The 26,273-nt window shown below is 40.5% G+C and overlaps 7 protein-coding genes across 7 annotated transcripts; 2 read left to right on the top strand and 5 right to left on the bottom strand.

The window, feature by feature from the left end:
• Positions 1 to 1,903: 1,903 nt before the first annotated feature.
• On the top strand, positions 1,904 to 3,874 carry TrAFT101_007762 (uncharacterized protein; the record flags this gene model as incomplete). Its single annotated transcript, XM_024900586.1, has 2 exons — positions 1,904 to 2,147; positions 2,505 to 3,874. 2 exons carry the CDS (start codon positions 1,904 to 1,906, stop codon positions 3,872 to 3,874), a joined length of 1,614 nt encoding a protein of 537 aa, XP_024759130.1.
• A 1,041-nt stretch (positions 3,875 to 4,915) lies between these two features.
• On the bottom strand, positions 4,916 to 8,690 carry TrAFT101_007761 (uncharacterized protein). Its single transcript, XM_066128137.1, has 3 exons — positions 7,786 to 8,690; positions 6,886 to 7,723; positions 4,916 to 6,821 (listed from the first exon to the last, which is right to left on the bottom strand). The coding sequence occupies exons 1-3, from the start codon at positions 8,386 to 8,388 to the stop codon at positions 5,362 to 5,364; spliced, it is 2,901 nt and encodes a 966-aa protein (XP_065984254.1). The 5' UTR covers positions 8,389 to 8,690; the 3' UTR covers positions 4,916 to 5,361.
• Positions 8,691 to 9,372: 682 nt separating this feature from the next.
• On the top strand, positions 9,373 to 10,991 carry BAT2 (branched-chain-amino-acid transaminase bat2). Its single transcript, XM_024904121.2, has 3 exons — positions 9,373 to 9,493; positions 9,546 to 9,814; positions 9,892 to 10,991. The coding sequence occupies exons 2-3, from the start codon at positions 9,595 to 9,597 to the stop codon at positions 10,899 to 10,901; spliced, it is 1,230 nt and encodes a 409-aa protein (XP_024759132.1). The 5' UTR covers positions 9,373 to 9,493; positions 9,546 to 9,594; the 3' UTR covers positions 10,902 to 10,991.
• Positions 10,893 to 12,174, bottom strand: TrAFT101_007759 (uncharacterized protein; the record flags this gene model as incomplete). The annotated part of the gene is made up of 3 exons (XM_024910679.2): positions 10,893 to 11,354; positions 11,535 to 11,920; positions 12,034 to 12,174. 3 exons carry the CDS (start codon positions 12,172 to 12,174, stop codon positions 11,264 to 11,266), a joined length of 618 nt encoding a protein of 205 aa, XP_024759133.2. The 3' UTR covers positions 10,893 to 11,263.
• Positions 12,175 to 20,976: 8,802 nt separating this feature from the next.
• Positions 20,977 to 21,566, bottom strand: TrAFT101_007758 (uncharacterized protein). Its single transcript, XM_024908422.2, has 2 exons — positions 21,252 to 21,566; positions 20,977 to 21,196 (listed from the first exon to the last, which is right to left on the bottom strand). Exons 1-2 carry the CDS (start codon positions 21,510 to 21,512, stop codon positions 21,191 to 21,193), a joined length of 267 nt encoding a protein of 88 aa, XP_024759134.2. The 5' UTR covers positions 21,513 to 21,566; the 3' UTR covers positions 20,977 to 21,190.
• Positions 21,567 to 22,700: 1,134 nt separating this feature from the next.
• TrAFT101_007757 (uncharacterized protein) lies at positions 22,701 to 25,055 on the bottom strand. The gene is made up of 2 exons (XM_066128136.1): positions 24,482 to 25,055; positions 22,701 to 24,421 (listed from the first exon to the last, which is right to left on the bottom strand). The coding sequence occupies exon 2, from the start codon at positions 24,377 to 24,379 to the stop codon at positions 23,156 to 23,158; it is 1,224 nt and encodes a 407-aa protein (XP_065984253.1). The 5' UTR covers positions 24,380 to 24,421; positions 24,482 to 25,055; the 3' UTR covers positions 22,701 to 23,155.
• Positions 25,056 to 25,394: 339 nt separating this feature from the next.
• Positions 25,395 to 25,966, bottom strand: TrAFT101_007756 (uncharacterized protein; the record flags this gene model as incomplete). Its single annotated transcript, XM_066128135.1, has 3 exons — positions 25,395 to 25,523; positions 25,596 to 25,715; positions 25,784 to 25,966. 3 exons carry the CDS (start codon positions 25,964 to 25,966, stop codon positions 25,395 to 25,397), a joined length of 432 nt encoding a protein of 143 aa, XP_065984252.1.
• Between the last annotated feature and the right edge of the window lie 307 nt (positions 25,967 to 26,273).

Below are 26,273 nucleotides of genomic sequence, written 5' to 3'. Positions count from 1 at the left end.
TCTTTTGTATGCTGATTTTGGCTGTTTGAAAAGTCCCTTTTTATGGGCGGCGAGTGAAATGAAACGAAATGAGCGTGGGTGTGGAGTGAACGGCGAAAGTGACAGATGACGAGAAACGCTGCGCCGTTGTCTTATGCCTCTCTTTGCTGGGAGACACAATAGATTCTTGCAGTAGGTAAATATATCCAATCTATTTTAAGCGTTAATTTGACAGCCATTATTCATCCTTTTCTTCTTCTCCTTGCGCTCGTTAGCAGGTATTGCGGCGGATGAGTGTCCAAAGACGAGGAAGAAAACGTGTGCTGGACAGTGCGTGCAACGGCATCCATGGATGCGTCTTATATGTTAGTATGTAGTAACATGTATTAATGTATGTCTCTGAATTGTCACACTAGTTGGCTCCCAAGCAGATTCTGGTCCCGGATGGACCGCCGTTTTTTTTTTTTTTTTTTTTTTTTTTACTCTTTCTTTTTGCTTTTTATTTTCTCACCTTGGCTATTACTGCTATTATCTAATACCTACATACCTACCTACGCAATGTATGGGTTGTGATGGCAAAGCAGCTAATCAATAAATAACACCACACTACTGCTAGCACAGAATACTAAGGCATCAACGTGGACGATTGTGACAAGCCAGGGATCGAGGCCAATTTTATTTGGACTATTCGTGGCGATTCGTTCGTCTTTATTTATTTCTCTCCTTCTTTCTTTCACTCATTCCTCTTAGCCTCTCGTATTCTCCTTGGTTGTCACCGTCGTCTGTCCATCCCCATGCACCGGCCCCGTCCTTTTTGTCGATCGATAGTCGTGGCCAGGTAGTTTGGCCGCCGCCCAGTTTTTTGCTTATTCCCGTAGCCATTTGTCTATTTCTGTACTTTGGAAACTCTCTCAAGGTGCTGACAACATCATATCTGCCATCAGCATCATCCATCCCTCACCCAGCCTCGCATTGGGCTGGCCTCGCAGCAAGGCACCAGGAAGTCGAGCCGGCGTACCACTGCCAAGGTACGACTACGTTAATTTAATCAATCAATACGTACTCCATACCTCCTCCCTCCACCCCCCTTGGACTTTTCCCTTCTTTCTTCTAGCACCGCCCAATCTCAGCCTTTTTTAATTCAACCCATTCTAGACCGGTTCGCGCCTTGTTGGCTCGTCCTTTCACTCTTCTCGTCCTCGTCTGTGCCCTTCTCTTTTCTTCCACCTCTCCTTGATCCTCCCCTTCTCTTTGGTCTGATCACCTGTTTCTCATCTCAATTCCCAGTCCTTTTTTTTTTTTTCCTTTTTCCTCCCCCACTCCCATATTTTCGCTCTGACCTTGTTCTGTTTTAGGTGAAGTGCGTAACTTAATCGCTTCCCTGGAATTGATCCATTAATCATCACGAGCATCTGGAGCGTAAAAGACAGAAAAAACGACAAGATAGAAAAAGATCACAGAGGCCAGGCTTGATTGAAGCTTCACCACCCCTGCCCTTCCCCCGACATCAACTTCATCATCATCGTTTCAACGCGTGGCAACTCGGCATTTGCTGGCGACCTATCGCGGCAACTTTTCGCCTCGGTTCCACAACTTTGATTCACTTGATTCACATCTCGCCGTCGCTTTTCTTTCTCTTTCTCTACTTTACACCATTCTTAGTAAACTCTATTATAGCCTTGGTTTCCTCTGTTGCCCGCGTTCCGGCGTATTTTCACCTTGTTTGAGGCCCGACTTGTTTTTCTTCATTCATCGTCTTTCGTCTTTTTTTTTTTTTTTTGCCACGTTGGCTGTCCTGTTTCTCACCCAACAAAGAGATTGGGAAGCAATCACACCACGCCACATTACACTAGACGCGCATAAGGGCGAAGGAGGAAAACAGCACGCAAAAGAGAGGAAAGTGAAAACACAAACAATTAAGAAAATGAAACGGGCGCCTGCAGGCAAAAAGGGTGTGGCCCTCGCAAAGCGCTCTCAAGCGCGGCTAGATGCGCTCGATCGCTTGCCCGAGAATGCAACGATTGAGGAGATCAAAGAGGCTTCCGTCAACGTTTCGCTCGCTGAACTGGAGGAGAGAGTTGCCGATGTGCGCGACTCGTGGGAGACAGACTCGCTGTTTGAGGATGCGCTGGAGGAACTGACGGAAGAGAGTGGAGTATACTCTGGCAGTAAGTTGTCGCTGATTTCTCATCATTTCTCTTGGTCGTCTTGTTTTCATCTGCCTTGTACTTTTTGTTGTTTGTTTCTACTGGACGGAGAACTGGCCTCGCGGCTGTCTTGTTCTGTCGTGTTGGCAGAATTCGTGTGCGAGCAGCTTTTTTTGAGCGTGGCTTCATTTCTGCGCTCTCGAGTATGAATCAAGGCCAAGTGGCCAAAGCCAAGACCAAGACGACGACCAGTCCATCGTCTTGTGCCCAGATGGCTCTACAATGAATTGCAAAGGCAAAAAACCGCTGGTGGTGATGGAACTAGCACCAGTGGCGAAACGTCCAAAAACCTCACGCTAACTCATCTCCAACTCACAGGACCAGAGACTTGCACGCCTGAAGAGGCCTGCAGACTGCGTCGCGAGCTGCGCGAACAAGGCCCTGCTGTCTTCTGCCAGCGCACAGTCGATGCTGGCCGCTACAGCGCCAAAAAGCTTCTCAGCGCCTTTGGAATTCGGCCCCCTGCGTTTCTGGATGGCCAGCCGGACGAGGCCTACTTCAGCCTTCTCTCGCTGGCCATCACGCGCGAGCTGTCCAAGAGGGCCAAGTTGACGCGCTACAACACCGTTCCGGACGCTGTTGAGCTCATCAGAAAGTGCAACAACATCATCGTCATCACTGGCGCCGGTATTTCTACGTCTCTGGGCATCCCGGACTTTCGATCGCAGGGCACAGGTCTGTATTCGAAGCTGGAGCATCTGGGCCTGAATGACCCCCAAGAGGTCTTTGACATTGAGGTGTTCAAGCAAGATCCGACCATTTTCTACTCGGTTGCCAAGGACATCATTCCCTCAACCGACCGATATACGCCTACTCACAAGTTCCTGGCTATGCTTCACGAGCGCGGCAAGCTGCTTACCAACTACTCTCAGAACATCGACAACCTAGAGGTCAAGGCCGGTCTGCCCAAGGAGAAGCTCATCCAGTGCCACGGCTCATTCGGCACCGCAAGCTGCGTCCAGTGTCGCTACCAAATCCCTGGCGAGAAGATCTTCCCAGACATCAGAGCCGGCAAGATTCCCAAGTGCACACGATGCCTCTCATCGCTCAAGGCTTCCGGCGCTGCGCCCAAGCGAAAGCGATCTGCTGGCGCCGAGAAGAAGAGAAGACGCTGGGCCGACAACGACAGCTCCGACGACAACTCAGAATACGATATTCCCACTACAGGAGTCATGAAGCCCGACATCACCTTCTTCGGCGAGGCCCTGCCCGACGAGTTTTCGCGCCGCCTCACGGAAAACGACCGCGACAAGGTAGACCTGGTCATTGTCATTGGCACTTCGCTCAAGGTGACTCCAGTCTCGGAGATTGTCAGCTTCCTGCCGCCGCATATCCCGCAGATTTACGTTTCTCGTCAGGCCGTCAGCCATATCAACTTTGATATCGACCTGCTCGGCGACTGTGACGTCGTCGTGGCTGAGCTATGCCGACAGCTGGACTGGCCGCTTGTCCATGAGATGGTGCCGGTGGATCAGGAGGTTAGTGTGCGCACCGAGGATGGCTATGCAAGCCGCCATGTCTTCACGTCCAACAAGGCTGCGGAGAATGGCGCCGCCAAGGAGGAGAAAGATTCCAAGGAGGTGAAGAACGGCAAAGACGTCAAGAATGCGAAGAACGGCAGAGGCACCAAAGAGGCGAATGGCAAGAACCCCAAGATGACCAACGGCACTAATACCAAGAGTGCCTAAAGCGGGCATAAGAACCGAAGACGCTCCCTAGACACCGGCGACAATGCTTTACCACACATTCGCGAAAGGGAAGGGATGGGACGGGACGGGTTCCTTTTGATTCTTTTTCGTTTTTGTCTTCTTCTTTCTTTCTTTTTTTCCTATTCTTGTCTCTCTTTGCGCGTTACACCTTTTCTCTGTTGATATACCTCGTGTTTTTCTACGCCACAAGATGGAATTTAGCGGACCTTGTGGAGTTTAGGACCTTGTTTTCATGATGTGCGGCCCTTTCCTTTCCTTTTCTTTTCAATTCCTTTCATTTCTTTTTCTGTCAGTTTCCCTTTTTCATCCTACACCTGTTTAACTCGCGGGGCATGTCAAACAAGCTTTTGATACACTACCCCCCCCAAAGACTTGTTGTTTCTTTTCTTCTTTTCTTTTTACACTACCTAGGGATATACATATAAAGGAGGAGAGGAAGCAATGGGAATTTGTGGAGGCTGTTAGATTTGAGAGGAGAGTGCTTCTGCTAATTGGACGGAGGACACGACGAGAGAGAATAAACGAGAAGCCGTTTTAGACAGATAGTCACGGTCCATCCGTATAGAGAGAATTGAGCTATACTACTAGTAGAAATATAAATTGGTTCTCATTTTCTTATTATCTACTCCTTTTAACTTTAAACGATTGGATACCTTGACTTTTTTTTTTTCTTAATTTTTTTTTTCTCCCTCATTTGCTCTTCATTCTCGTGTTCAACTAGCCAGCACAGCAGGCAATTTTTGGTAATTCTGTCATCCATACTTTACCGTAACGAGATGGTGCTATGATCTATCTTGTGTAAGACGGGGGGGTCATGTAAGCAAGGTTAAGGGGGTCAGCTCGCCTTAGTTTGTGACTTAGTGTCCCTTTGAGCACAATGATTAAATGTTCTTCATTGCCTCGTTGAGATGGATTGATGATTCATACGAAGAGCCGAGGAAACGGGTTACAAAACAAAAAGTGAATAGCTCTTTGGAGGAAATGAAGAGAGTGGACAGAGAGAGAGAAAAAAGAAAAAAAGGCCGTCTATGGAGGGCTGTTTGTTTCACTTTTCTTTTCTTTCTTTTCCTTCCTTTTTTTTAAGAAAGATTGATGTTGGATCTGAAACCCTACATTTCTTCGTTGAAATGGTATCTATATTTTGCTTTCCGCCTTTTCCCCTGTTTCCAAATACGTAAATTGAACATCAACCCCCACAAATACGACTTGTCCTTATATGGCTTCTTTATAATAGTACTACTATACAACAAACCCCTGCTCATGCCCTCTTTTAAGCTTCCATGTCGCTTATGATCCTTTACTATGCAGGTAGTTTATATTATACCTTGCCTTACAGGTAGATTCTCCTGTCCCCATCGCGCATATTGAAAACTCCTCTTCTCTCTTCTTCCAAGACACCCAACCAGAAATTGGAACAAATACAAAGAGGTAATGAAGAACCATGGGAAAATGGAAAAGCTCGTACGCTAAATCAGACTTTCATACTTATCCAAGCCAGACTTCTGCTGTTGCTGCTGCTGCTGGGGCGGCTGCGACGTGAAGGAGCTGCCACCCATCGGGCTGTTATTACTAATTCCTCCAAAGCCCATTGGTTTCTGCTGTTGAGACAGCGAGCTGCCGGAGCCTGCTGAGCTCCATACATTCTGAGACGCTGCCGGAGGGGGTGCAAGACTGAATCCTGATATCCCGGAGCTGCTGCCTGGTGGTGGGGCTAGCGAGAAGGATGAGCCGCGGGAATCACCCATTGCGGGTCTCTGGGAGTTGAGCGAGTTTAGTGACATGTTGGACATGGAGGTCGCCACGCCTGTGCCGTATGTAGTAGCACTCGAGTTGGACATTGTAGAGGAGTAGTTTGGTGTCAAGGGAGGCGGTGAAAAGCTCGTATTAGTGGATGTAGTGGAAGACGACCAGTTGAAGCTTGGTGCAGATGCCGTAGACTGCGCTGGTGCTTGCTGGAAACTCGACTGCATTGTTGGTTGCAGGGGTTGGCTGAACTGAGTTGAGCTTGGAGTCATGACTTCAAAGCGGTTTAGATCGGGGGTGACTGTTCGGAAAGAAGACTGCTGGCTTTTCAGGGTGCTTGGTTGCTTCGCGGGAGGACTCATGGCACGCGGAGTCGACCAGGAAAAGGATGGTGTCTGCGGCGTGGCCGTTGACGATCGACTAACAGAGGCAGCGGCATTCGGTGCGTCGTCCCAGCTTGGCGCCCTTGCAGCGCCGGTAGAACCGCCAGCTGTACCCTTCACCAGCGCTTCAAAATCATCCTCGTTACCGCCATTAGTAGCATCGAAAGCAGTTCCTGTCAAGCCGCCGAAGGCCATAAAGTCTTCGTTGGCGGCAGCTGTTGATCCGTTGGTCGACCCTGATAGCTCTTGTAGTTTTTTCGTTTGTTCATCCTCGACCTTGCGTGACAAAGTCTTGATGAGATCCATGAATGATTGGAATTGTTTGAGGTTAAGCAGCGGTCCTAAGCTCATATTCCAAAGGATTGGCAAAATATCCATGGCCACAAACTCAGCGTCGGCTGTTTGCCCGACCACGTACATCAGATCCCGAGCTGCCATCATGACGGCGGGTTCCTTGGTTTTAATGCCCTTGACCAAGGGAACAATCTTTTCTTGCATGGTGTATTTGTCGAGTGCGCTGGATGAAGAAGTTTTCTTGCTTCCTTCCAGCCCACTAAGACCGCCGTCATCTACACTGGATTCATTAGCCCCGCCGCAGAGGACGACGAAAGCTTGAAGACCGCGGACTTTGATGGCGAGACTGTTTGTTCGACTAAAGACAACGGCGACTACGGGGAATAGTTCGTTCTTGATTGTGCTAAAGTCCAGAACAGGCAGCACAACAGCAAAGCTCCTCAGTGCCGCATCCACGATCGAAGGCGTGGGGCATTCTATGGCAGCAATGATAACGGGTAAGACATCTATAGCATTTGTGTCAGCAACATCATCGTTATCAGGCGCAAATTTAGTTGGGAGAGTACGCACCGTCTTTGAACTCCCCGCCATTACTGTTGTCAGCTATCACTGCAATATTCTCTAAAAAGACCATTAAGCCCGCATCCCGGGCTGGATCTTTCTCCTGGCTCTGCTTTGCGTTTTCTACAAACACACTCTTCAAGGCTGGTCGTACCCTTTCGCTGAACGCCCTTCGAGCTGCGGGCAGCAGAGTAAGTATCTTGAAGACATTCTGCAGAATCAGAGAGAGGAGATCTTTATCCTTCATTTCCTCCAACAGTGCTGGCAATAGCTTCTTTTCTAGAACAGACTTGGGGAAAGAAGGCAAAACTTTATTAAGGCCGCGCAAGAATTGCGACTTCTCGTTGGGAGTCTTTGCTGGAAAGGTATCGAGAAACCGGATAGTAGAGACAAGGACATTATCAAAATATTCGCTTTGTTGAAACTCTCTGGCTGTCATTCTTTGCGCAGGTCTCCTAGTAATGAGCTTCGGCAGCACATGGTTGGATAGGTCTCTGGGCAATGGTCTGGAGGAAAGATAGTTGTTTGTGGTTGTTGGAACGGTGGAAGATGAGGAAAAGACTCTCTTATACGAAGACGGGCTCCCGTGGCACTCTATTGGCGACTGATGAGGGGAATTATAGAGAGCAACGGACAGCAATCCGAGCGAGAACATGTCGGCAGATGCGGTCAGGTTATTATCCATGACAAAATCCGGAGAGGTATAGTCCAAGTTTAGCTGGACGAATCTGGGTAGCCTAGGGTCTAAGTTGAGGACTTCATGCAGGCTAATGCCCTGGATCGAGGTAGGTTTCGTCGAACCGTCTGCAGGACTGCAGAAAGAAAGTCCGCTTATCTTCCAGTCGGACTGTCGCATGGTTAGTTGTCGGAACCTATACAAGAAGTGACCCAAGTTGAAGGTGGACATGCCTTGGCGTTGATGAGCACTGCGTCAGGCGTCAAGTTACCGTGGACAAGACCCGCGTTATCATGCAGAAACTCCAATGCTTTACTGATTTGAAGCAATCCCTTTTGGATTTCCAGCTCGTCAATCTCAATCTCTCTTCTTCTGCGCACACCGTCGGCATCTTCCGTAACATATCGACTCGATCGGCCGCCAGGGCCACCAGAGCGTTCTTGTTCATCCTTTTCTTGTAATACGCTGGAGAGAGATGCAGTCACCGCTTCTGTCACGAATTGTAACCCGCCGCCTCTTGTTTCCTCCACCGGCTCAACGAGCTCGAGGATGCTGGGATGCCGCAGCTTGGCCAAGCTCGAAGCCTCCTTCTTCAAGCGTTCCACCACTTCCTCGACGCTGCGCTTGTAGGACGCGGCATTGCCCTTGCCGACGGAGCTGCCGTGTGCGTCCAGGGTCTTCTTGTCAAAGGCGAAGACGCTGTACGCCTTGCCGGTGGACTTCTTCTTAGCATCGTAGATCTTCCATGGCCCGGCCGTCGATGTAGGATTCGGCGACACGGTATAGTTGGACGAGATGTTGGTGCTAGAGAAGGATTTGAGCGCAGAGGAGAACATGATGCGTCGCGTAGGAGAGAGCAGACTGGTGCAGCGTCGTCTACGAAAACGATTAAGGGTTCATTGCGGACTGGGACAGCGATCAAGGAGGGACTCTGGAGTGCGCCAAAATGGCCAGATGGCAGGTTGTTGGTGCGCCCGGCGCAATTCAGACAACAAAGACGGATGTCTATGCCAGGGCCTTTGTGTTGTGCAGCCGGATGGACTGGCGTGTTGCGAATGTCCCTGACGTACCGCGGCGAGGCTGAGCGATGACACGCGTTTTGGTCGAGCTACAAGACATGCAGTGCGTTGATGCTATTCGTAGCTCCCCGCTGCTATTGGCCACAGTGATAGCATGATGCATCAGAGCGTCGGCGGCCTCTGCGCCACAGCAGCAAGCCACATCGCCGCGGTGCTGCATAATACAACGCCGCCTGACTAAGACAGAAAAACTGCTACGGAATTGGAGGCGGCCGTCTCTCGGGCATATATGAAAGGATTTCCTCTCTGGGTAATCGCTGAATTGCGATAAGACCGCCAAGCATGGACGAGGCTGACCATCCCAAAGACAAAACAGGATCAACCCAGTCTTCCCAAAGGCGCGCGCTTCTCCTATATCGGTGGCGACGCAAGTCTTCCTTTGCTTACTTGTCATACTCTTTCGTAGTAGCAGCAGTGCAATAATCGGCGATTTTACTGCAAAGCGGCCTGACGCGGCATCGCAAAACGGGTATCTTCGGGCTTGGTGTCAGCTACCCCGAATAGTTACAGCAGTAGTCTCACCCATACTGCGTAGATGCGCAAGAAATTGCACTGTTCCCCAGGGCCTGCAGCGCTAACTGGCCGCTGTAAGATAGCCGTATCGCAGCACTGTAAGGAGGCAGCGGTGAATATGCACGTAATCCACCCTGCACTAAGACTAAGCCCGTAGTCCGGTACCGCTCCGGGGTCCAGGGTCCTCTCCGTGGATTGCGCGCCTGGCGCAGTCTCCGGCTTCGCGAGTTGCTTCTCTCTTTGTCAGCTCAACTTCTCTTGATAAACCAGTGCTTTACCAGGACTCTGGCCCGGAACCTCAATTGGACGCGGCAGAAGGATTGCTGTTGTTTAGACCACGTTGTTGAAAGTGAGGCATCTTGAAATTTCTGCTTTGGGACAACTGCCCTAATAGTAGCTAGAATTTTGTTGGAGACGACGACAAAGAACAGACACACAGAGAATCTCACAATGCGTTCGGCCATCCCCAGAACAGCGCTCTTGAGCGCAACGCGGGCTTCGCGACTCCTTCCTGCGTATCGCCCTGCTCGCTTCTACAGCCTCAAGGCTGCGGCCACTTCTACCTCTGTACAGCGCCCTCTTGATGCTTCAAGGCTTTCGGTGGAGCAGACGAAAAACCCAAAGAGCCTGAGCAAGCCCGAAGACCTCGTCTTTGGCAAGGAGTTCACAGGTAATTTTTTTTTTTTTTGCTCTTATGGATATAAGTTTGTATTTTGATGAACTCGGCGCGTTAACACTTCATCGCAGATCACATGCTCGCCATTGAGTGGAACAAGGAAGAAGGATGGCTTGAGCCTCGCATCACTCCCTACCAGAACCTGTCTCTGGACCCGGCCACCTGCGTCTTCCACTATGCCTTTGAGTGCTTCGAGGGCATGAAGGCTTACAAGGACAAGAACGGCGACATTCGGCTGTTCCGCCCTGACAAGAACATGGCCCGTCTCAACAAGTCCGCTGCTCGAATTGCGCTGCCCACCTTTGAGCCTACTGCCTTTGTCGAGCTCATCTCAAAGCTCACTAAGCTTGACTCGCGCTTCATCCCCGCCCAGCGAGGCTACTCTCTCTACCTGCGACCTACGCTGATCGGCACTCAGAGCACTCTCGGCGTCGGCGCTCCCGGCTCTGCCCTGCTCTACGTCATTGCCTCTCCCGTCGGCCCTTACTATCCTACCGGTTTCAAGGCCGTCTCTCTTGAGGCTACCAATTATGCCGTCCGCGCTTGGCCCGGTGGTGTTGGCGACAAGAAGCTCGGTGCCAACTATGCGCCTTGCATTGTCCCCCAGCTGGAGGCCGCCAGCCGTGGCTACCAGCAGAACCTGTGGCTGTTCGGCGAGGAGGAGTACGTCACCGAGGTCGGTACCATGAACATGTTTGTTGCCCTCAAGGATAAGGCTACTGGCCAGAAGGAGCTTGTTACTGCTCCTCTTGACGGCACCATCCTCGAAGGCGTGACCCGTGACTCTATCCTCCAGCTTGCCCGGGAGAGACTTGCTCCCGAGGGCTGGAAGATCAGCGAGCGCAAGTACACCATGCAGGAGCTGGCCGATGCCTCCAAGGAGGGCCGTCTGTTGGAGGCCTTTGGTGCTGGCACCGCAGCCATCGTTAGCCCTGTGAGGTCTATTGCTTGGAAGGGCCAGGTCGTTGACTGTGGTTTGAAGGAGACTGAGGAATCTGGTGAGCTTGCGCTGAAGGTGAAGGAGTGGATAGAGGCCATCCAGTACGGTGATATTGAGCACGAATGGAGCGTCAAGGTCTAAGGGGCATAAAAAAATTAAGGATAGAAGGAATACATTAGTTAGCGTCATGTAGATATGCTGTTACAAAAAAAATTAATCTGCCATCTGCTGCAAATCATGCCCCCCTGTACGGAGAAGATTCGGTGAAATCGTGAATCATTTTTTTTGTCCAACAACCCAGTCTAATATTCATGCCATTGAGGGACCATATATCTCTGTAACGATAGAAAACCAGGAAAATAAAATGCCTTAAACATGTACATGTTGGCCACTCCCAACGTTGCCCCACTGCTCGCTGCTTTCCCAAATCCTAACAAAAGATTTCCGCCTCCTCTCCCCCTCTACGCGAAAATAACCCCAAGTCTCATTCCCATGTCGTCAACTTAGTTCTTCTTCTCGTTTTGTGAAGGGTCAGGAAGAACACCCTCAGCCTCTAATCTTCTTCGTGCCTCCTCAAGAGCCCAGGTAGAGACGCTGTAGTATTAAAAGTCAGTGAATGCCGCATAGCCAAAATGACGCAATGAGGCCGGTAGCTTCGCCACTTCCGCCATTCCAATTCCTGCCCCCATAGGCTATAAATATAAGGGGGAGATGGTTCCAGAAGTCGCAATGCTGCAAGTCCAGCTCCTACACGCAATATATCCTGCTACTTACGAAGTATCAGGCTTGAATGCCAAAGCAACGCCGGTGACCAAAAGGCCGGCGCCGAACAGGTACATGGGCCACTCCCAGCCCTCGGGCTCGGGCTTCTCGCCGGGCTTGACGCCCCAGAGCCATCCGGTAGGGGGTTCGAACTGTGACTCGCCGCCGTGGCCGCCTTGTCGTCGAGTCGTCATGGAGAGGCTGCGCGCGGAGGCGAGAGGCTTGCGTGCGCATCGCACCGCTCGCAGCGGGGCGACGGTGTGTCGGAGGATGGCCATTTCGGGCGCTTGCAGGAGAGGCGCTCCGTGTGGTGATTCGAGTGGTTCTGGCGATGTTTCGAGGCCGCAATGGCTGGTGGAAGTCGTTTTGGGGAGAGGGACGTCGTTTGGACCAGCCGGCTGTTCAAAGTGCGGCGCTTCTCTTAGTCTTAGTTGGAAGTCCGGCTTTCAGGGAGTCACATGACTAAAAACGTGACTGATCTGCACCTCTCTATGCTGTGGCGCTGGCTTACCCCACTATATTCTGGCTTCCCTTCGTCCATCAAAGAGCATTTATTCCTTTTGTCCTTGAGCTGGAAGATGGAAGAGGGGGATGGGAAAACAGCTGTTTTGGTAATTGTCTCATCAATTGATTGTTTCAGCTTTCCAGCCATGATTCGGCGTTGTATGGCCTCAGCATTGATTACGAGAGGTCTTCGAAGTACTACCTCCATGTACGCAGAGATCGCCAATTGGCCCCCCACATTTCAACAATTAGCTTAGATTTCAGCTTTCCTGAGTATTGATTGCCCTCTTGTCGATCAATTCTCTCGATTAAGTGCCTCAATATTTCGCAACATACCGGTGTGAAGGAAGTTCTTAGCCTTTACTAACTTGTAATTATTGTTATACAACTCAATATCAATGGGAAACATATAAAACTGAAATGGTGGTGCGTTTTGGAGTAAGATGTGTTGCTTAGCCTGATACATAATGAAACAGAGTATATGAAGTGTATTTGCCCTTGGTCTTCGTAAGTTATACCCCTCTCCCTTTATATGGTCTGTTATATCTTCTTGATTTAAAATGAGCTCGCTCGACGTGAATTTATCTTGAGAGATACGCTGTGGTGTCTTATTTAGTCCGCTACCCGGTTGGTCATGCCACATGTACTTCAATCTGGACGTTAGGTGTGTGGGCTCCCTCATGTTTCCAGTATATGCAAACTGTATATTCTTCAGTACGTTATATATGCACCTATAATAACTAGACGATTCATATCTACGCTGTATTTTGCGTAGATAAGTAACTAACAGTATATGAATAGCTAATATGTAATACTAGAGGCAGGACAATTCATTCCATACCAAGCTCTCTTCTCAATCTCACTTTTGTTGATCTAAAACAACAAATCAAAATTATCCGCTCACCCCTCAAATTGTCCGACTATGTGATCAATGATAGAGTATTCAGTAGCGAGAATATATTAAGCTGATACTTTTCAACTAATCTCTCATACCAGCTTGGTGGACTAAGACATCTTCTCTTCGACTCATATATCGCTCCGTTACATATCCAGCAATGAGAATGAAATACTTACGCTTAAGTTATCAGACGGACTGAATAACTAAAAGGAGCTGGGTTTCGTATGTACTTTGCGGAGTACCTATAAGGACAATGTGTATGAACCATCTACACTATAAATAGCAATCAAGGTGGCAACCAAAGCTGATGGTACGCTCACTCTGGCAATATTCACATAATTGTAATTGGCTTACTTTATTATCTCGTAAAGATATATCAACTGTCATTTCCAACTTTGACGCCTTTATCTGCCAACTACTGCCGGAATGCCGCGGAGAAACCATCCATAATGTATTTAGCCATTAGGTGGAAATAAATGAGCAACCAGGTTGCAAAATCATTCCTGTTACGACCTGAACATTCGTTTGTATATTAGCTAAGCAAGAGTATGTACTCTGGGAGTAACTACGGACCGACGGACTAATTAGGAAAGGATTACGGTTTACAGGTATCCCTGTTGGATCATTAAGTGAGCCATCGTAAGCCTATGCAAGAGTGATCTAACCGTAAGCTATTTAGAATGACTTACTATATAAGAAAGACGTTTATTATACTTATTAGATAGAACTTAAATAGTCAGTTGTTAATATAGTACTTTTAAATAATAATTAAATTAGTTATTTATAACCTTATTAGTTATATAACTACATTGCTTATAAAACTTTAACTTATCTTTCTGCTAATATAAACCTAATGTTAAGTTTATAGATTAAGAACCTACTCTATACTTAAGTATAATAGTATAGGACAGGATATTATATGTTAATAACTTTTGTTTAAAAGATTTTTTAGAATTTTATAAGTAATTGAACTACTATGACTGGAAATGATACTGTAGCTTTTTAAATTGCTCTAGCACTTGCTGCAACCTTTAAACCTATTAGACTTATTAATGTAGATAGCGACCTTGCTATAAGCTATAAGCTTAACTGAAATAATTTAGAGGGAGATGTTTTAAAGGAATATCTTTAGAATATATTTTAAGTTAATAAGTAATTAATTAATACCTTAAATAATAAGAAAAAGGAAATTAAGAAGGATATGGGAATTTTTATTAAGTAATAACTATTTCTTATGTTTAATAGAAAAATTAGTGAATTTAAACTTTTTTAAACTTAGCTTAGGGCTTATTTTATAGACTTTAAGAATATAATTAATACTGAGGATAAAAAAGTTTTTTTTATGGCCTTGCGCCTTAAGGGAACTGCATTTAAGTAGTTTTGACTTATGTAGGATAAATATCTTAAGGATCTGACTAATCCTCTGTTGGCTGTTAAAAAGGTATTTAATAACTTTAAAGAATTTAAAAGAGAACTTATAAAAGTATTTAAAGATGTTAGAGAAGTTTAAATAGCTGAAAATAAACTTATAGAAGTATTTTAGAAAGGAAAATGCTTTAATTATGCTGTAAAATTTAGAGACCTTGCCTCTTGAGTTAAATGGGGATAAGCTGTATTTATTAAATGATTTTATAATGGATTTAAGAAAAGCGTTAAGGAAAAGGTTTATGACATTGATTGAATTTAGCATGACTTTCTATTCTTTATTAAAAAATGCGTTAAAGCTGATAATTTTTTATATAAACTTAATATAAGCATTTGTAATAATTAAGGAAATAGAGGTAAGAATAATAAATAAATTGCTAAAGATAATAGTAGTACTTTAGGATCTATAGATATTGGTATAATTTAGAAAGATAATAAAAAGAAAGACTTTAAATATTATAATTGTAGGAAGCTAAACTATATAGTAAAAAACTGTAGATTACTTAAAAAGTCTATTATTCTACTATTAAAAGATAATTATGCTATGGAAAAAGACAGCAAGACTATTTTAATAATAGAGAGAGACTTTATAGCTAAAGAAGAAAATGAATACCTTTACTATTAGTCGGAAGCTAAATTATTAAATAATTCTAATATACTAGCTAAAGAATTTAAAATACCTAACTGATAAATAATCCCTTAGGAAGATCTTTAATTAACTGGAAATATAGATAAAGTAGATACTAAAATAGATAAAGATTTTAAATGGCGAAATTATAAATGTAACTATAAGTATAATAATAATATCTAGAGACAATATGATAACCTAACCCTAGAAGTTAATTAACTATTTGAATTTTAAAATTATATTGTTAAAGCCTAAGAACCTTTTAAAAACAACACTCTTTTATTTCTATATGGGTGGTTATTTAAGCTTTAATAGCAAGAAGTAAAAGAATAACTTATCCTTTAAGCTATTATACTAGACCAAGCCTTATAATAAAACCTTAATTATGAAAGAAGATTTAAGGATGTTAATTATATTAATCTAGATTATCTAGGACACTATTATATTAGCTAGGTTAACTGTATTATACACTGATATATAGAATATTTTAATAATAAAAGGAAGTATAATACCTTTTTTACTAAAATTCTATTTCTTCCTGTTACCTATATACACTCTTGCATATGCTTTTTATTATAGAACGTTAAGTGGAGGTTTAAATCTCTTAAAGTAGTTATCTTAAAAGAAGAAGAATATATAAAATTAAATAAGTTTATAAAAGTTTATAAAAAAGCCTTTTATAAATATTATAAAACTTAAAAACTCTTTGTATAGTATAAAAAAGAAAATGCTTAAGAAGAATATAATAAAATTAACTTTTTTAATTATAAGAATCTAAAGTATATACAACATGTGGAAATTAAGATTTTAAACTAGTATAATTTAAAAAATATAGACAGTCTTCTGTAAGAAGGCAACAGAAAGACTTAAAATATATTATATCTCTTAAATTAAATAATAAATATAATAGTAAAGAAGAAGAAAAAAAAATATTTAAAAAAATATTATATAATATATTTTTAAATAAAGAGCCTTTTATAGTTTTAATAAACAGTGGGTTATAATATAACTATATATCTACTATAACTATAATATACCTGTAGTTACTAATATATAAGAAAAAGAGAAAATATTAATTATAATATATAAAAGGAGTGCATTTCTTTTATAATAATAAATGGATTAAATAATAGATTAATTACCTATTAATAAAAATTAAGAATTATATTATTAAAACTGTATGTAATATAGTTAATATTCTATAGTATAATTTTATTTTAAAAATACCTTAGTTAAGTAAATATAATTCTAATATAGACTAGGAAACCGGCTAGATTTATTAGCAAAATAATAAAATTTTAGAAAAAAGGAAATTAAGTAGCTAGAAGCTTAAGATTCTTCTTAAGCCTACTATAATACCTCTTTAATATATTAAGAAAAAAAGGAAAATAATAGAATAAAAAATGTAAAAATATATTATTATTTTACGTTAAAAACTAATATTACTGGACTAAGAACTTAAGAAAATTAAGTAATTTAACAACCCACTAGTATAAATTTTAAAATAATATAAGAAGTATAGGAAACTCTTTAAAGAATAATTAAAAGAAGGACTTCTACTATATTTAAAATAAAACTATAAAATAGTCTTAAAAAATAAAGCTTCTCTAAAGTTTTATAAGATTTATAATTTTAGTAAAATAGAACTTAAAACCCTTAAAGAATAAATTAAAGTATAACTTAAAAAGAGATATATTTAAATCTTTAAATCTTTAGTTAAATACCTTATTATTTTTATATTAAAGAAAAATAGTAAACTATAGTTAATTATTAATTATAAGGAGTTAAATAAAATAACTATTAAAGATAAAACCCCGCTACCCTTAATTTTATAAATTAAAAATAAACTATATAAAAAAAAATAGTTTATAACTCTTAACCTTACAGAAGCTTATAAGCTTATAAAAATAAAGGAAGGATATAAATAAATAACTGCATTTACAATAAAATATAAATTATATAAATACTTTATTATGCTATAGGGACTTATAAATACACCTGCTTTTTTTTAGAAAAAAATAAACTATATATTTAGACTATACTTAAATAACTTTACAATTGCATATATTAACAATATTTTAATCTTTTTAAATATCTTTAAAAAGTATAAAAAATACATCTATCTTATATTACAGAAGCTTAAGGAAAATAAACTTTTTATTAACTTTAAGAAATATATATTTTATTTTTAAAAAGTTAACTTTCTAGAATATATTATTATACCTAAAGAAATTTATATAAACTTTAATAAAGTTAAAGTAATTAATAAATAGCTAGTATTAACTATGCTTAAAGAATTATAAGCGTTCCTTAAACTTATAAATTACTACTAAAAATTTATTAAAGACTTTTTACTAAAAGCAATCTTGCTTATTAATATAATTAAAAAAGATAAACCTTTTAAATAAGGGGAGGAATAGTAAAAAGCCTTTAAAGAACTTAAAAAGACTATTACTTTAAAGATAATTCTTGCTATATTTAACCTAAAGAAGCTTATTATAATTAAAACTAATATATTAAATTTTATAATTAAAGGGGTTTTAAGTCAGCCAGGCAATAATAGTAAACTTAAACCTATTGCATTTTTTTTATATAAACTTAATAAACCAGTGCTATAATATCCTACCTATAATAAAGAAATATATACTATATTATAAATATTTAAAGAATAAAGATACTATTGCTATAAAAGTAAATATAAGATTATAGTTTATATTAATTATAAGAATATTTTATACTTTACTACTACTAAAGAACTCTTTAGTTAATAAATTAAATATTTTAAATTTTTATTATAATTTAATTATAAACTTATCTACTGCAAAAGCATAGAAAATAAAAGAGCTAATGCATTAAGTAAAAGAAGTAACTATAAATAAAACATACTAGAATTTACAGCATAAGTACTACACTATAATAATAAAGGAAACATTAAGTAAGTATATATTTATATAATATTTAAAGTACTTAAAGAAAACTTAATATTTAATAAAATTAAAGAATATATAAAGAATTATAAAAATAAAAAATATCTAAAAGGAGTAGCTATAAAAGAAGGATACCTTAAATATAAAGAAAAGATTTAAGTACTTAAGGAATTAAAAAGAAATATAGTAAAATATATTTATAAACACCCGCTACATAAACATAAAGGAATATAAAAAATATATAATCAAGTCCTTATATACTATAAAGTAATTAAACTTAAAGCATATATTTAATATATTATATTATACTGCAGTATATATTAATAAATAAAAAATAGAAGATATAAACTATATAGGAAATTATAACCACTGCTAGTAGTAGAATAACTATAAGAATTAATAATATTTAACTATATCACTAACCTACCTCTCTTTATTAAGCCCTTTATAAAGGTAAAATATAACAGCATCTTTATAGTAATCTGCTGCTTTTTAAAAAAAGTATACTTTTTGCTATATAATAAATTATATACAGCAGAAGATCTTGCTTACACTTATATAAAAATAATTACTGTAAATTATAGACTACTAAAAGAAATAATATTAAATAAAGGATAAACATTTGCTTTTAAATTTTAGCAGAAACTTATAGCTAAATTAAAAATAAATTATAAATTAAGTACTATATACTACCTTTAAATAGATAGATAAACAGAATGCATTAATTAAATTATTAAAGTATACTTAAGATATTATATTAACTTTATATAAGATAATTAAGTAAAAAAATTACCAGTAGTATAATACTATTACAATAGTATACCTTTAGAATTTATAGAAATTATATTATTTTATATAAATTATAGATTTACACTAGAAGCATTTAAACCACTATAAAAAAAACTTAACTTTAAAAAAGCAAGACTGTAAATAGAATTAATAATTAATTTATATAAAAAAATATACATGCAGCTTAAATTTATTTAAAATAGAATAAAGAAGTATATAGATTAAGATAAAATTATAGGACTAATTTTCTAAAAGGGGGATATAGTTTATTTATTATAACACTTACAAGGCCATAAACTACTAAATATTAAAACTAATAGACTAAGTAATAAATTAAATATTAGAAAAATAAAACCTTATAAAATCTTTAAATAAATTAAAGAAGTTAATTATAAGCTAGCATTACTAGATATAATAAAACTTTAAAGCCTAATATTTTATATATTATAATTAAAAAAAGTATAAATTAATAAACTTATAGAAAGATTTATTTTAAATAAAATTATTATTAAAGATAAAGAAGAAGAATATAAAATTAAAAAAGTACTTATTATATACTAAAACTTTAAAATTAATAAAATAGAATACTTTATTAAATAAAAAAAATATTTAAAATTAAAAAACTTATAAAAACTAAAAGAATACTTTAATTTCTATAAGCTAATAAAGAAGTTTCTTTAGTTTATAAGGTTAATAAATTAAAATTAGCTAGTATAGCGTTTTAATTAATTACATTAACACCCCCGCTAAGCTAAACATTAATTACTACCTTTAACTTAGCATACTTTACTTCATTTAATTTATTAAAACTCTTTAGGCTGTAATTTACTATCTCCACCCCTTAAGTTACTAAAGATTTACATTAAAAATAAATATGCAATAATTAAAATAAAGCTTCAGCAGCTTTTTATTAATATTTAGCAAGCTGCTTAACAGCTTTTTTTTCTTTTAAATATAATTATTTATGCTTAAAAGTTATATAATTTACTATATTATTAAAATAATAAAATACTATTATTTTAAAAAATAACTTATAAGCTAATAATAAAACACCCATCCTATTATAAAAATAACTATAATGCATACACTCTTTATAATATATTATACTATCTATTATTTTATAACAATCGCTTATATTATAATATTTATAAAAAGAATAAACTATTATAAAAAATCTTAATTCTTTAATAATAGCAGCTAAAGAAAAATACTTATGTATTTTCTAAAATACTGGTTTAAATATATAGTTAAGCATTATAAAAATTATAAAAGAAGTCTAAAAGAAAAATTACTTTAGCAAGCTAATGCAAGAAGGGCCCCTTTATAGGCCTTAAGGACAAGACTAATAAAGAGGGGGCATTATATTATAACCTAAATATTTATTTATATATTAGCTAAGCAAAAGTATATACTTTAAAAGTAACTATAAACTAACGGATTAATTAAAAAAGGATTATAGTTTATAAGTATTCCTATTAAATTATCAAGTAAGCTATTGTAAGCCTATGCAAGAGTAATTTAACTATAAGCCATCTAAAACAACTTACTATATAAAAAAGATATTTATTATACTTATTAAATAAAACTTAAATAGTTAGTTATTAATATAGCACTTTTAGATAACAATTAGATTAGTTATTTATAACCTTGTTAGCTATATAACTACATTGCTTATAAGACTTTAACTTATCTCTCTGCTAACATAAACCCGACGTTAAGTTTATAGATTGGGAACCTACCCTATACCTAAGTATGATAGTATAGGACAGGACGTCACAATTCCCCAATGATACAATTGAATTCCCACACTAAATGTATAGGCTCTAATCGCTGTGATGGGCGATAGCTGGGCCGATTCCCAATAATTTAGAGTCTTCCGGCATAATCCGGCTGCTGTCAGACACCACAAATGTTCTGAGAAGGAGGGGGAAGAAAGACAGACTACTCTACAATAGTATCGAAATTAGAGCAAAAAAAGCTTGTAGATGCGTACACTGGAAAATTATCGATAAAGCAACATGGATATTCCAGCCCGTCTCAAGTGAGAAGCTAGCAATAAAATTGAGCTTGGATGGGGTTATAGCCTTTTACCAAATCAAAAGAATTAATCTTAATCCCCAAACGTTTGGAGTTTTCTGAAGGGCCGTTAACGGGTGGGCTAACCAATTACATATTTCTTCGAATCTTCGGTTGGCAAAGTGCATGAATGGCCGTTGAGGTAAAAACGCGATAATACGGAGTATTGTGAGCTTAGATAGCTTTAGCTGATATTGAGCTTATGATGTTCATCACAGTTCAATCTTGCAATGATATATATTCGTTAAACTTTGGCATAAATAATGTAATTCATTATTCATTCTATTCTTTTATAAGAAGCACGGCTGTTGTTATGGGGGGATGTAGCTGGACTACCCTCATATGATGGATAAATATGCCGCTAAATCTCGAGACAGTCGCTTCCCCAACCCTTCGGCGATCATTAGAATGTTTGATGAATTTAGCACTGCAATATTGATTAGCCTTTAATAGTAAAAATATAGACGCGTTATAGAGCTCACATGTCCTGATTCGCCAGCCGACCAACCAATGCACTGCGGGGGGTTCAGGTCGTTGTCGATTTCGGTGCAGGGGCAGCCACCGACTTGCAGGCACTCGCAGTTGCACGGGAAGGGCTCGGTTCCGTAATAACAAGTCTCACAAGTGCCGGTCTGTAGACAGCAGTCTTGTGGCTGGGTTGGACACTGTCTCTTGAAAAGAGGTGACTTTGGGGTGGCGACGGCCAACCCAACCAGCGTTGCAAGGACCATGGTGAAACGCATTGTCGATTGTACTGTAAGAAGATTTGAAAAGAGATGTCAAAGTGATTCAGGGATAGTCGGAAATTCTTTCAAAACTAAGTGTAAACCTTGTAACGATGGGGGAATCACGATCTATTTAAAGACATACAAACGACAGATAGTCGGGCTCATCGCCTCTATCGGGGCCGAGATCCGATTACACAGGTCCTTTTCTCATCTTGTTCTTCTGAATGGAATCAAGGAAACAAGAATGTAACGTTGCGTGAGAGAAAATCGTGCATAATATTGTAGGCTGTAATCCGTATAAAGCCTGGATAATTCCCGTTTTCACAGTATCGTAATGGCGCTTTATTATCGAGGTAAGAGCGGCATAAGAGAGAGTGGTATTGACAACACGGCAGTTCCTTACCACTACTACGAAAAGCCCAGTGCGCTAGCCTTAGTAAGATGCAGAGCAGAATGCCAGTGAAATAGTCAGAACTTGGTAAGCAGAATGCGAGTTACCTGTCTAGTATGGAGATAAGGTGTTCTGGCTGAGAAGCTTGCCGTACCTGAGCCGCTTGATCCGCCAATGTTGGCAGGTGCATTGTCCTACTAACTTAGCATAGAATAAAATCTGCTAATCACAAATCACTGGCATCCCTGCTGGGAAGTACGGAGAAATTCATCTCCACAAGTGGCTGGTGGAATAAAGAAACAGCATTAAGCTCGAAATAAAGCTTGACGTACGACTATTACTCCACTTATAGCTCAGATCATCGAAAATAATCTCTAACTAATGCTACCTAAATAACTAATCCACCTACAGTGATATCCCACTACAGGTCAAAAAAAAAAAATGGAGGCACGTCGTTGGCAGAAGAGGTAGAACAGATGTACGTCTGAACAGATTCTCAGTGCTGGCAGTAACCATTCTGAGATATAAATTTCGAGTGACTAAGATAAAACGGAGAAAATAATAGCAATTGAAGAGATGATGGTGGCACACTTTGCTTGTGATTAGTATTCCAAGGTTGCTGTTCGGGCGGTATGATTTTGCTATTTAAGCGGTGTTAATAAAACTCACCTTCTTAATTAAGTCAAATACCACCCAAATAGCAGAATGTTACAGCCAGAATAGCAAAAATATACAGTCCGAATAAAGAAATATACCGCCCGAATAGCAATACTCATCAGTGCCCTTGTTGAACATGGATGTAAAAACAACCTAGCAGTATCAGCTACCTTCGTAGCAATGGTTTAATTGTGGATAAATATAGATAAAGATATATAACTATGCATTGTAGCAGGTGGGAGTGAAAGACCACAAGAAGAAAACCTGTTTCATAAATAGCCAAGCTAAGAAAGAACACAAACAAATGCCCACTACCGTATTGGAGAAGTCCTCAGGCGCAGTCCGACGTGGCCGGCACTTAGCAGAGGATCGGCTTTATCTCATAAATTGACAAGTTCGCTTGTACATTCGTATTGATCTCCCAGTTGACCAAGTTTGTGGAGTCGTAGCCGCGGCTCGGGTCTAAACCGCCAGCTTACCCGACGCTTCTCTTTCGTTTTTCGGGAAATGCGATTATGCACAAGCATTCCCAGTCAAGGGAAGATAAAAGCCGATATCCCGGATTCTCAATGCCATCTTTTCGCACTCGGACAGTGCTATATAAATTGACTCACTCAAACACAACCTCGTACATACTTCGTTCAAAATCTCCTGGCTGTACCTGTGGCTTGTCCGATATTTTATAGCCCTCAAACTTGACATTCTCCCCAACATATGACAAAGTGTACATCAATCCTTCAAATTTTACACAGCCATCGCTTGTAAAATTTATGTGGCCGGGCTCAGGGAAATATATTTCCTCGCCTTCGCCAGTTTCATATCCTTCAAGACGCAAGTAAACGCGGCGCGACGGGGGTGGCTCAGGGGCAGTCTTGCGTTTCTTTGCGTTATCATAAGGATGTGTCGCCGGATCTGTATCTTGCTCCAATGAGGCTTTGCGTTTCTTTCCATTGGTAGATTCCTCCGCAACGATACCACCTTTGCTCTCTTTGCCATTTTCGTCATGCTCATCATGCTCATCATGCTCATCATGCTCACCATGCTTGTTGTTTTTGTCATCTTCGTCATCTTCGCCGGTATCATCTGCTTCCTCACTTATGGAGGATTCAGAATCTACATCTTCTGCACCAAACATTTCTTTGAGCGTGTCTTCAGACAAACTAAGAGTCATGGTTCCTTTGAGGATGCCGAAATTATAAGCGGCAAGCAACATGTTTCCTGTGCTGTTGTAAGAGATATCCATCGAAAGCGTGTCTCCCGTGTGTTCAGTCGACCATTCGTCCGTAATCGCGTCACATCGAATAACGTAGGAGCCTATGCAGCGATCAAGGTCGAACGGTTTGGAGCTTTCATCCACCCCGTGAGCAGCCTTCTCCTTTGGCTGTATGCCAGCGATATATTTCTTGTGGGTTTCCATATGCTCTTCCCACTTTGACCTTCGTCGGGCTCTCTCAGCCTCAGCCTCACGATCAACGAATTCTCTTCCTAATCGCTTGATTTCATCACGGTCCCATCCTATGAAACACGTAACAGGATCCCCATATTGATGAAAACTGCTCCAAGTGTGAAGGCCGGGGATTTCACGAGCCTTCCAGGACAGACTACTCAATCCGCCTTCACCGTGTAAAACCAGCGTTTCTGGAGTCTTTGTCTGATCCGGCTTCTCATCTGTCAAGTAGTAACGGTCCAAAAAGCGACGGATGTCGAAGGATGCCTGTTCGCTGGGTGTTTCACACTTCTCAAAAGCTTCATCATTTAGCCGCTCTTTTTCGGCGCTCCATGCGGCGAATTCGCTCTCCCATTTCTGGTATAGAGGCTCATAGTCGCGTCGCATGGCGGCTTCCAGCTCAACCACTGATTCAGGAACGCTATCACACTATTATCGTAGATGGGTTAGAAATCACAGCACGCGGCGGAGCAAGGAATGCTTGCTTACAACTTACTTTGCCTTCACAAACCTCATCACGAAGTAAGGCCTTCAGTGTTGCGCTTTTAGCGGATGGCGGAAAAGGAATGCCATAGTACCTCAATTGAGCCGCAAAAAATGCTCTACTAAAGAGACGACGCGCATCCAACTGGGCGATTATCCGTTCAGATAAGCTCGGGATGGTGTCGAGGTGAAGCAGGTCCAGCAGGCGCGGGCCGCTGACCCGTTGGATCTTGTCTACGCTGAAGGCCTCCTTGCAAATTTGGAAACCATTGCGCTTGAGAACCGGCACCTCAGGACGGTTTGGTGGTTCAGATTTTTCCGGTATTGTCATTGTGTTTCCAGCTGCGTAGACTTGTGGGCGTACTGTAGTTGTGATTTTTTAGGGGTGAGACTGAGTGATGCCGAAGACGCGCAGCTACCTCAATTTACGCGACCAGATTTTGGCGGTCAGACGTATGATGTAATGTTGATAGTAAGCTGGAAGAGAAAGGATTGTCAGAGCTGGCGAAATTCAAGACGAGGATAATACATGCGTGGATCTGCGCTCACTTGACGTGTCTTATTTTACAGGTGATAGTGCAGCTTTGCTAACACGGTTGCGGTGTGAGCCTTTGATGTGTGGATCGCATTTTTCACGGGCCTAGCGATAAACACGGCAGGCGTAGCGTCACAGTCATCCGCTGCAAAATGTCGCTGGGTTTGTTTTATAAACTGTATCGCGCCTTTCATTTTTTTTTATTTAAAATTCATTTTTCACTTAATGTTTATTTATTATTTATTGCAGGTTGTATTACTGTTTGAGAAGATCAAATGATATGTAACTTGAGGCAGGGGCACATGGAAATCTATTCGCATTCACAAAATTCATCGAGGGTGTAATTTGAGAATGAATTCATCCATATAGTACAAATAGAGCATTTCAGTAGACTTGGTTTCCCTCCGCGTCGTAAATAATCTCTTTGCCGGGATTGGGCTGAGGAACAAGTCCCAGCTGTTGAAGAACAGTCAATCCCCCTTCCTCTGCAATCTCGCGAACAATCTTGCCATTCTTGAGTGTGAAAATGGAGATGCCACTGAAATGAATCTTCTTGCCAGTATTGGCTTTGTCAAGCTATCCCACAACCAAATCGTCAAAAGCACGGCCGGTATGTGTGCCGCCGCCAACCCATTGGGCTGCGACGCAGTCACCCTCCGCAATCAATGGAGTTTGGTAAGACCTGAATGTCAAATCAGGGAACGCCTTTTTACCTCCGTTAGTTTTCAAGTATCTAAAATAATATTTTGGGACATATCTTCTCAATTACATACCTCCATAAACTCGGTCAGCATCTTTTTCGCCCCTTCTTTGCCGTGACGGGGCCCGTGATTAGGGTAGCTCATGATGAAGTCGTCAGAGCAGAGCTCGTCCACAATTGAGACATTTCCCTTTACCCAATATTCCTCAAAGTATTTGGCAATAATCGCCTTGTTTCTTTGCTCGAGAGTAGCCATTTTTGAATAAAATATTTTATGAGAATTAGAAGTTTAGAATTTTGCTGATTTTGTAATGTGTGTTCTTCCTTAGATATGGTAGTATTGTTTAAGTGATTCTGTTCTAATCTATCACAATGTTGGAATATCTTTATCTTTTATACTTATTATTTCTCTCATTTTACGGATATCAATAGCAATTTCCCAATAACAATAACTCTAATCAGAGCCTACAGTTTGAAGGCTCCTGGTTGACTAATACTGCATTAGCAGGGTTGCTACTGAATTCTAGCTTGACTAACGGGCCGGCGCGGTGTGAAGATGAGTG

The sequence above is a fragment of the Trichoderma asperellum genome, chromosome 4 (assembly GCF_020647865.1).
Source record: "Trichoderma asperellum chromosome 4, complete sequence".
Lineage (NCBI taxonomy): Eukaryota > Fungi > Ascomycota > Sordariomycetes > Hypocreales > Hypocreaceae > Trichoderma > Trichoderma asperellum.
This window is presented reverse-complemented; position numbering and strand designations above follow the sequence as displayed.

Bases quoted from the DNA above. Each gene is read 5' to 3' on its own strand.
- TrAFT101_007758 (XM_024908422.2), bottom strand. From the start codon at position 21,512: ATGCGTTTCACCATGGTCCTTGCAACGCTGGTTGGGTTGGCCGTCGCC.
- BAT2 (XM_024904121.2), top strand. From the start codon at position 9,595: ATGCGTTCGGCCATCCCCAGAACAGCGCTCTTGAGCGCAACGCGGGCT. The intron at 9,815-9,891 runs GTAATTTTTTTT...ACTTCATCGCAG, and splicing joins CTTTGGCAAGGAGTTCACAG to ATCACATGCTCGCCATTGAG.
- TrAFT101_007757 (XM_066128136.1), bottom strand. From the start codon at position 24,379: ATGCGACGCGACTATGAGCCTCTATACCAGAAATGGGAGAGCGAATTC.
- TrAFT101_007761 (XM_066128137.1), bottom strand. From the start codon at position 8,388: ATGTTCTCCTCTGCGCTCAAATCCTTCTCTAGCACCAACATCTCGTCC. The intron at 7,724-7,785 runs GCATGTCCACCT...ACCATGCGACAG, and splicing joins CAGTGCTCATCAACGCCAAG to TCCGACTGGAAGATAAGCGG. The intron at 6,822-6,885 runs GTGCGTACTCTC...CAAATGCTATAG, and splicing joins TGGCGGGGAGTTCAAAGACG to ATGTCTTACCCGTTATCATT.